This window comes from Merops nubicus, unplaced genomic scaffold, assembly GCF_000691845.1.
Source record: "Merops nubicus isolate BGI_N331 unplaced genomic scaffold, ASM69184v1 scaffold36470, whole genome shotgun sequence".
Lineage (NCBI taxonomy): Eukaryota > Metazoa > Chordata > Aves > Coraciiformes > Meropidae > Merops > Merops nubicus.
In genome coordinates this window covers 7,329-18,206 of record NW_008582816.1, presented here as the reverse complement: position 1 = coordinate 18,206, position 10,878 = coordinate 7,329, and the positions used below count along the sequence as shown (strand labels likewise).

Here is a 10,878-nt window from a genome sequence, read left to right as displayed (position 1 = left end):
CCTAAAGGATTCTATGATTCTACTCCTTACTGGATATTTTGAGGACTTCCTAAGGGGAATTCTGGATATTAATGGTTGTGTGTATGACTTTGACATCAGTAAGCCTTACCAAAGAAGAAAATCATGAAGAACATACAACAGGAACTTAACTAAAGTTTGCCAGGAGACAGGAGGAGTGCCACAAATCCATCTGGATGAGCCCAGACAAGTGAGTGGTCTGCTTTAAGAACAGAATTAAACAGAAGTTGCAGAATTCTCAGCAAACATTAACACCATCTGAATCCTTTTCTTTTAAACTATTCGGAGAATATTTACTTTCTTTTGGTAGCACAAAAAAAAGGACTCTGGTCATTCACATTTAGGGAACAAAATTTTGATTTAATCTGTCTACAAGACACAAGTCAACAATGGAAAAAAATAGTGGATTGGATGATACAGCATATACAAACACATGCTGGCTTGGAGAGTTCTCAGGAAAAGTAATCCAAGTGAAGTGGATCAACATAATAGACTTCACATCGTAACAAAAAAGCCAGTTCAGCACAAGGTATTTTTAATACAAGTTGAGGGTAACAAGTTTTGGACACTATCTTAATAAAACAAAAGAACTTCTCTGCATTCAGAGTATTTCAGAGATGCCATCATAATTACTGAAGTCCTCACTCCCATGTATTTTGATCAGTCCTAATGCTTCTCATTACAGTTACTGAAATTAACACCTATACAATGACACTCAAATATATCAGTTTTCCTTGGTATCTCTATCACCACCTTATGTGGTACCACTCCCATGTATTTTGATCAGTCCTAACGCTTCTCATTACAGTTGCTGAAATTAACACCTATACGATGACACTCAAATATATCTGTTTTCCTTGGTATCTCTACCACCACATTATGTAGTACAAGGCAAGTCTATACTAGAGAGTCAAAGACACCAACAGGCCATATTCATAACAGAAATTTTAATAAAAATTGTAATAAAATGTCATGTAATAAAAACTGTTACATGAGCACCAAGTCTCAGCGCTTTAAGTTTTAGGGAGTACTCAGAGCCTGAAATACTACTGCTGAACAGAGAGAGCCAGCAAAACTAGAATTAATAGAGATAAGCTATATTCAGAGTTTTCTAAACTGTACTTGGAACACAGAAGTCAGAAAGACTTGTTCTCAGACTTGCAAAGAAACACTCCTGATCAGTTCAGGTGCATCCACTCCTTTCTCAGCCTCCCATCAAGAACAGATTAGGTTTTCTGAACAAAAACCATCCTAATAGTGGATGATCAATCTGTGGTCCTGCTAGTTTTACCTGGCCCTCAGCAGACATAGGTCAAAATCATCAGCACCACTTGTCTTCACCCCTGATGTCAGATTATACCCATGCATAGTGTCACCAGTGCTTGCAATGCTGCAGTCATCTCCTCAGTACCACAATTTGAGGTCCTGGTTCTAAACAACTATCAAAACCATTTTCTTTCATACAAAGACAATACCTAGATTCTATATGTTTGTTAGCTGTAGCATTAGGAATGACTTCCTATGCATACAACACACACTACTGACAAAGATTAAAAACACTGGAATCACAGTGAAAGATTTTTTCAGCTGAGAGCATAAAATTTACTCAGTGTGTAGAAGATTTTCTAAGTGTATTTTTTCTTCAGTATTTGAGGCGAGAGAAAAACATTCCCAAGTATGATCAGAAAAAACAGTCCTAAAAGAGTCTCCAAAAATCACTAGCCACACAGGATTCCAAAGAAGTCAGCTTGGCATTCATTGTCCTTGGACAGTCTGAAGCCAATGACAGAGGTATCACTTGTCTAGGAGAATTGCTCACTGATCATTTGCTGGAAGGCCAAAAGCATAAACAAACCTGTAGCAACAATGGTCATTCACACATGCTTTTAAAAAGCCTGCCAGCAATTGTGCAAGTAGTAAAGGCCACACAGATTAATTAGGGTCTACTCCAAGCCCTGCCACAGAGCTGTCAAACACACTAAGCAGATCATCTGAAAAGCACTAATAGAGCACATGAGCACTCCTCCTGTCAGACACTGTTATCTCTTAAAACCAGATACATTTTTAAAAAAGCATGAACCTTCCTGATTAACAGATAAATGAAAGAAATCAAGAAAGAACAAATGCACTAGCATTCCTGACTGGTGCTCACATTCATCTACTACTTTCTAAAATCAATTAAAATTTTAAGAGCTAAAAATCCCACCCTCTGTCGGAATGAATGACAGGCAGCATTATTCAGCATACTACCTACAAAAGGACTTTTGTCATGTGTCTTGAACTGTATTTTTCGTAGGGGTTGTGCAATTTTGTTTATTTTTGGTGGTTTTCACCTCTTTCATGGAGCACAGGCAAAAAAAGACCTTATCTTAACAAAATGGTTTTGAGGTGCTTTTCATTTCCTTCCAGTTTCTATCTACAACAGGGAGATCAGGGCTTTGGGGGTTCAGCTGATTGCTATCTGTGCAAAGTGCAATCTGCAGAGCACTCTTTACCAGGTATGTGATCACAGGTTACAGGGGAGTAACAAAACACAGAAAGCTTAGGAGACAATGGCAGCAGAACACAAGTTTTTATTGAAGACAAGAACACTTCCAAGCCCAAATAAATAATACTCGGCAGCAATTTTAAGAACTATATAAGCACAAGTAAAATAAAACTCCTTCATACAACCACACACTGCACATGCAAAACTGTGGAAAGCCACTAAATTACCATAAATCAAACAGCTCTTGCATTTGTAGTCAATGGAAAAACTAGCCAAATGTTTAAACATCAAAAGAGTTTTACAAAAGTTGTTCATGAAAACATTAGCATGGACCTTATATCTGACCTAATTACCACTCACTTGAGCATTTAAAAGAATTTAACCCTAAGAACTTGGTATTATTAAATCAGCAACTTGCTTGAGAAACAAAACAGCTTTTCACTGTTCTTGTAATTCACTAGTACAAGCCATCCTACTGTTCTTCCAATGTGATAATCCTTCAATTTATTTGTATTATTTGGTTACATAAGCTCTACATACTCCTGAGATTCTTGTAATGAAGTTTAATCATTAAATGACTCCATGAAACCCACCAGCACAGGACTCCTGTAGTTGTAATCAAGTTGTTTCTGCATAATATTACTCACCCCATATTGGCAAGTCATCAATATACATCTGGTACCAATAGTGATTTTTGATAGCATACACAAAGGCATCTCTTTTTCCTTTGTCCAAGTCAATTTCACAGTAAGTAGTCTGCATTACATCATCTGCAAAAAATTAAAGCACCATTAGGGATTTATTAATGAGCTGGCTCAAACCAAGGCAAACCAAGCAAATGGAGGAATGGATACTGCTGTCTTTAACCCCTCTTGGCTACCCTCAAAAAGGTAACGAAAAAGGAGATTTAAAAATAAACCATTAAAGCAATTACACAATTGTTTTTGTAATTCTATCCTTCTGCATGCAGAAGATTCCCACACTTGACTGGATAAGGCAAAGTTTGAAAGCATCCTTTTGCTACTACACCCAAACTCAATGGAGATCCATTAGATGATGGCAGCTTCACCTGGACAGATCATGAGACCTCTTCTGCTTTAACAAAAGATATGAAATTATTAACCAATACCTAAAACTGTGCACAACAGTAACTCTCCATTTTAGTATAATCAGGCTGACTAGGAATACTGTATATTAAAACTAACCTAAAGTTCTCAGAAATTTTCAAGAAACTACCATAGAGGAAGGATCAAAGCAGGGAAGCTAAAGGTGGAAAAAAAGACAGAAGACAGAAAAAGGAATAATGCAAAGAATGCACAAGAAGCTACAACTGGAAATAAATCTACCTCTTCAAAACAGAAAACTACTTTTCCAATCTACAATCCACAAGTAAAGCAATTAGCAGCCATTCTTTCACATCCCAGTTTCCTTCCCTATTGTTTCCTTTCCAGGTGGAAAAAAGCAAAAGGGCTCATGTTCACAACAATTCAGGAAGGAACAGATTTAGAGACAAAAAGCCCCCATCCACTTCATGTAAATAAAACCAGCTCCCCCTCTCTTCTCTTCTCATCATGTGATCACAGAGGATCCATTTGTAGTAGATAAAAATTAAACTGTGCCCCAAGTACAGCTCAAAGAGGTATCAAAATTCAGCTTACTTTCTCCCATATGCTAACTGCAACAAAGTTTAAAAAGTAAATCAAATCACCTGCAAAGACAAATCAGTAAGTAGCATATTTCCAACACAAAACATGATTTAACTGAAAACAACATGTAAAAATTAAAATATGCACAGTCTGATCACCTGGTCATTTGTTTGACATCTGGTGAAGCAAAACTAAAGCAAAGCCTGGTGAAGCAAGACAGTAAGAAGTCAGGTGACAGAAGTCCTGCTTAGCTGCAGTGATTTCCTATAGCCCTGGAGAAAACAGCATTCCTGGCTCTTCTGGAATGGATGCACCTCTTTCTCCTACTGCTCATGCAAATGTTAGTATTTTCTAGTTTTGTTTCTTCCAAGACCTAATGAATGTGCTCTAAGCTTCATTTCTCACTGAGGGAATAAAAAAATATTTTTTCCAATTGACTTATTAGGCAATAAAAATTTTGCTGAGGAAAAAAAGGAAAAACAAAACCATTCATGTCATAAGTGTTCCAAGAAAACTTTGAGACCATGGATTATTTTCAGGACTTGTACTGATACACTCAATACAAAGGGAAATATTGATACACTCAATACAAAGGGAAAGGGAAACCACTAAAGTTGGCACCACAGCTGAAAAAGACTTACAAATCCAGGCCTCAGTTTGCATTTATGCTTCTACTGAGCTGGATCCTATGTTCCCCAGAAAAATGTGTCTACTTGGCACTTCTTTACAGTAACACATTATTTTTGAGTCATCTTGACATTAATTAAAAGAAAAAAAAAATCAGATTTCCTATCTTATAGACTTGTTGCTAAATTGGGATTAAATCTTTCCAAAATACTCAGTATTTAATTGTCACTCTCCAAGTCTCATGCTATACTCAAAGGGTAACACCTAATGTTAAGTTTTCTTAATTCACAAAGGATTGTGAACACACAGAGGTCAAATGCAAATATTTCTGCTTCTACACCATGAATTAAAATAAAGGTAAGGTAGAAACTGGTAAAGATTGTTAAATGCAGCATTACCCAGTGCTGGAGCACAGAAGCTTGACCTGGAGAAGTGCTCCAGGGACCAGGCTGGATTTAGGTGACTCTCTCCTCGCTGGTCCACACACAGTGGTACCAACACAGCTAGAGGAGAACACAGGGATAGGAGCAAGTGCTACTAGTGAATAAAAATCACATGAACTACAAGTGTTCTTTGTAGAGACCTCTCCCATTTTATAGCCTGAATACAGAAGCCTTTGTTTGCAGTTATTAACCAAAACACATTATTCCATAGGCTTTCAGACCTCTGGAATTTGCCCCAGTCTTTTTTTTTTTCTTGTGCATGTGTGTGATTTCTTATTACTAACTGATATGAGCCATTCTGCATCTAATACTCTAGGATGTAAACAGTGACTTTTGCTGCTGCAACAAAACAAAACAAAAGACTGAAATATCATTTGAAGTGAAATGACTGTACTAACATCTGACCAGGCTGCAATAAGCAACATGCCACCAACAAAATGTCTTCATCCATATTAAAAGATTTTACTCCCAATATTCAGAATACATCACAAAGGTATTACAATCAACTATGGACCAACTACGTCACAAGTTATTCCAGGGCATATACATAAAAACTCAGCAGAATCATCAGAAACAATCTCATCCAATTCTTGCACAGATGTGACTTCACATACATGATTTCAGCCTTACCACACAGTACAGTTCCTCTCACCTCACCCTAGAACAGCTGAAGGCAAGAAGAATGAAGACAAGTGCTCCCTTCTCCAACCACTGAGAATGAAGAAGCTGTCATTTAGTTACAGGACAAGACTAGATGGTTAAGCTTAAATCCACTGTGTTAAATGGTTAAATGATTAAATGGAAATAGCTTAGAAAAGCATTGGGAAGCTGAAGTCTACTTCATTACAGTCTTATCAGCTCTAAAGTTTTGCATGTTAGTTCTTATTCAAGTTATGGTGTTGTGTGTATGCCAGAGTGTGAAGTTAGATGTGTTTTGTGTTGTGCCTGCACCCTGGATGTCAAAGAGGTAATATCTGCTATATAATACAGCTTCACTAACATCAGTAGCACATTAAGCAAATTTTAAAAGGGTACAAAAGCAACACTGATTATGAAAGCAGGTGCACTTATGCCAGACTGCAAATTTCCTATTAACAGTCAGATAACTGGGTTTTATGCAAACAGAAAATCATAAAACCATTTAGGTTGGAAAAGGGCTTTAAGACTATCGAGTCCTAGCACAACACTGAAAATCATCCTGAATGGCTGTCATATTTTCTAGAGGTGTTGCAGAAGGAAATCTTGGGCACGGAGTTCTCACTTAGAAGTATGATCATTTAATCAAATTTCTAAGTAAGTGCAAAATTAATATACTTAAAAAAAGCATTTTCCCCTTTAAACTAACCTTCTCTAATTGGTATTGTATGGCCAACTCAAAAATTAATTTTCTAACTGAAGTCACTATGATTCCAATGTTCAATACATTTAATAACTTTATAGGTCTCAGGTCTGACAGAGGGTGTTATTGAAACATTTGACAAACTTTTACAAACAACATATTGCATGAAAATCATGATTAATCTAGATTTAGCTTGACAAGACAATTAAGTCAACTGAAAAGTTGAAGTTATATTGTAACATAAGTGCATGTTAAGAATTAATTACTTTTTTCACAAAGATATTTATACAGATTTGAGACCTGTGATATAAGTACAACATTGCTCATACTTGGGACCATACAGGATAGCTGGGTTTCCCTTCTGTTACAGGTATCCTTTCACCTGACAATTTCAAATACAAAAAGAAACACTACTTCATGGATGCCTGAATATGTTCTAGATCTGCCCCATCAGACACCACTACAAGCACTCAAGGGCAAATCTCCATTCTCAGAACACATTTCTTCAGAGCCCTAATACTCTTATTGTACTTCAAAAAATATAGGTGAGGCCCACTTATTCAACTGATAATTTTACTTAACACAGTCCACAGTACTTCAGCTACTGACAGATGCAGCCTAAGGAATTCTTCAAGTATGAGGAATAAATGCAGTTTCACACCTGCTCCTGCTGTCCTTTCCAACCATGTTGAGAAGAGAACCGTTTTTTAATGCAGAAGCTAATTTATCAGAACAATTCTAATTCCCTATTCACTCCAGAAAAAAGCATAGAATCCAAATTTTATTGAATTTTGTAAACTTTTATGACACTAATTTAAAGAGGAAAAACACCTGCAATTGTTAGTCTTGCCACAATCCCACACACTCATGAGGAAAAACGTGATTACCTGTTAACTCAGAACCTAGAGCTGTTCCACACACTCATGCAGATCTGTACAAGCCTTTCAGATAGTCAGGCTGACATTTAGAAAAGCAGGGCTCTATAGTTAAATACCTAAATCTAAATTATTATTGCAAGGTACTTGAGCAGCTCTTAATTATTTCAGCTGTATCTTTTTCTTAAGAATATATGAACTTATTGGTGCCAAAACATAAGCTTTTATTTAAGAAAAAAACAAACACACACACAAATCACCAACAACTCAGTTTCTATTTTGTTGCAGAAACTTCTAGACCACTGGTGCAGAGGTGGGGGCATGGATCTGTCACAATGAGATAAAGTTTATCCATTATAAAAAGAAAAATCCAATTTCACTGATACAATGCAGTTAAAATTATTTTTAAAAAGAGTGAACACCACTTCAGTCAAGACCAAGATCCATTATTAAAGAGTCACCAAAAATCTGACCTACCATCACATTTCAACAAACAAACTGGAAAAGAATTCTTTATACTAGTGCTAAATTTTAAGGGCTGGTGTATAAAATTCATATTTTCCTACATGCATTGGATATAACTGTGCTGGTTTTATGACAGCTTTTAAGCCTGTAAAGAATCAATCTCAGATAGCAGTCCTTTGCTGTTTTGTCTGGGTTTTGGGGTTTTTTTTTGTGGTTTTGTTTGGTGGGTTTTTTTGGGGGCTTTTGTTGTTTTTGTGGGGTTTTTTTTTGTTTCTTTGTTTGTTTTACACTTTAGAACCCTGTTTATCAAGGGGATTTGGATTTCAACAAATTTTACATCATTTTATATTAAATAAGTACTAAAATAATGGAATCATTAAGGTTGGAAAGGACCTCCAAGATTAAGTCCAACCATCAAGCCAACAATAACATTAACACTAATAACTACTGTTACTATTAAACTATACTTGTTATTCTGAAATTTGGAAAAGAATATCCTAATATTTTTAATAGCAAAATAGAGTTTGACTCCCATTCAGATTTCACTTCATGGAACCTCTGCTAGAAACACTAAAGCATCTCCCAATACAGAAACTGCTGGACGCCAGCTAACAGCAAAGAGATTATAGTCTTCATCATTTACCCAGAGGACACAGAATGTTAAGGGGAATAAACTGGAAGTGTCCATGGACAACTTCCCAGATCATGTACACTGCCCTCTTTTGGGACTGTATGCCCCAAACCATGACATACACACAGCCATGGAGCAGCTACCATGTACCTTCTGCTTTACAGGAAACCCCTGACCTGCAGCCCCTTTGGTGAGGTGTTAAAGTCACTGCAGATCCAATACAGATTTTCATTTGACACAGAGGAACAGTGTGTTAACAGTAACAAAGAGTTTTGAAAAGCAGCACAGGACACAGATGAAGAAAAGTTCTCCACCTGCTGGGAAATGTATCAGTACATCAAAAACTTATACTTACAAGCCACAGACAACCTTGTAGGGTATTTCAAGCAACAGTAAAAAAAACACACTCAGTTGCTAGCAGCAGCAAACTTTCCTTTCTTCTAGTTAAAAAAAGGTTTTAAGGATCTGTGGGATTTTTTGACTAAATGCACTTGCAATTGCTTACCTTTAAATTTGATGTCCAGACCACTAAATTCCAATTCAACTCCTTGAAGTGCTTCTCCTAGGGTTTCATGGTAATGGCTGATGCTTTTTTTTGATCCCACACAGAAAGGAAGAGAGAAGTATTTGTATGTTTCTTGGCGATTGTGGTAGGGTCCTACTGTATTCATCCACAGAACAACTTCCTCTTTATCTTGGTACTGAAAGATAAAGTTATTGAGTTAGGTGAGAAGCCCAGCAGAATAAAGATATTCAAGAAACTCTCTCTTGATTCATATTACCAAGGCAAGACTGTTCAATCACAAGCAACAGCTACATTTATAGACAGTTGAGTATTTCTGTCTTTCGGATGTCAGGAATTCTAGGACAAGATTCTCAGGCTGCTTCCATACAGAAAAAAAAACCTTAGTTGATCACACAGCTTCTTAGAGCTTATCACTGAAGTATCAGAAGAGAAGGACCCACACAAATTTAATAGAGAAGCAAGAGATGCAGAAAAAAGTGGAGAACAGCAAAAGTCTCAAAAATGAAGAAGCATTTACAAATTTTTTGGAAACACACATCGGTTAAAGGCAAAACTACTTATGTCAACTGAAAGAACAGGAGTATCAGACTAACATCTTCTTAATCTCAGCAAATAAATCAAGCAATCTACCCGTAGAGACAGGTACACTATTTTCTTAAAATGCAACTCGTTTTCATTCTTGTAATGGTATAAATTACATTCAAAATTCCCAGAACAGTGCAACACCTCACAGGATGCACTAAAATTAAACTGTGGCATACCTACAGTAGCCAAGAGACAAAAATGTCAGACAGGAGGGCTGTATTTTGATGAATTTCTAACATTCTTATAGGGTAAAACCAGAAGAGCAAGGACTCTTGTGGCTGCCATGAAATTCTTTGTGGGAATATCCACACTTTACTTCCCACAGCTACCACAGGCCACAAAAACTTAAACCTTGGCTAGAAGCCAGTAATTTTTGTCAAGACCTTATAACTTTTCAACAACAAAAAAGTCCTGAAAATCATTCATCTATCAGTATTCAAATACTGCATGTACTCAGGAGAATCAAGTGATTTGAAATCATTATTTGTACTGCATCTGGACACGGTATCAGGTTTGCTGGCTAGTACACAGATTCTCACCCAACAACTTCTTCATCTACTGTAATTTCAGCAAATTAGGTAGGACCTTGGTCTAACTTTTTAAGGCAGCAAAAAACTCCTACTTATAACTACACAATTGCAAACACAACCACCATATAGATCCTGATTTTTTTTTTTTAAGTACAGAAGAATAAAGTATTATTTTAAGACTAAGATGTAAGCACAGAAAACACTGGAGAGGAAAAGAAAGTCAAACACTAATTAGCCATATTTCATACCCCACAGATGAAATACTGACTACAGTTCTGCATCTCCATTTTTAACAAATGAACAGAAGTTCTTCAACTCCATTTATTCCAAATAACCGCAGTCATACCAACAGGTTAACTCAGAAACAGCTATACATGGAATGCAAAAAATTCTTCAGATGAGGCGTTTTAAAAGTTAAACTCAGGAATTTAAACATTCTTTGGGAAATAATTTAATTCCTTTACACTAACATCACCTCACAAACCTCATCTTTTTTGTTTACAAATAAGCACAAAGGTCATTCCAGCCTCTTACATGAGCGACCTCCAAAAATAAACTTTAAATATCTTAACTAATTTCATTCTGAGCTGCAGCAGAGTTCAAACACCTCAGAGTTTCACAAAGCTGCTGTTTGCAGAGCACACACTTCAGAATATTTCTGATAAGTAAACAGCATCCATGAGGGAGCAAAGAAAGAGTAAACAA

General features: G+C 36.6%; 1 protein-coding gene across 1 annotated transcript; it reads right to left on the bottom strand.

Annotated features, from left to right (window-relative positions):
• Positions 1-3,153: 3,153 nt before the first annotated feature.
• On the bottom strand, positions 3,154-10,460 carry LOC103771525 (transmembrane 9 superfamily member 3-like; the record flags this gene model as incomplete). Its single annotated transcript, XM_008938830.1, has 3 exons — positions 10,422-10,460; positions 9,038-9,233; positions 3,154-3,276 (listed from the first exon to the last, which is right to left on the bottom strand). Coding segments are annotated over exons 1-3 (358 nt in total), but the record flags the coding sequence as incomplete, so codon positions are not given.
• Positions 10,461-10,878: the final 418 nt, after the last annotated feature.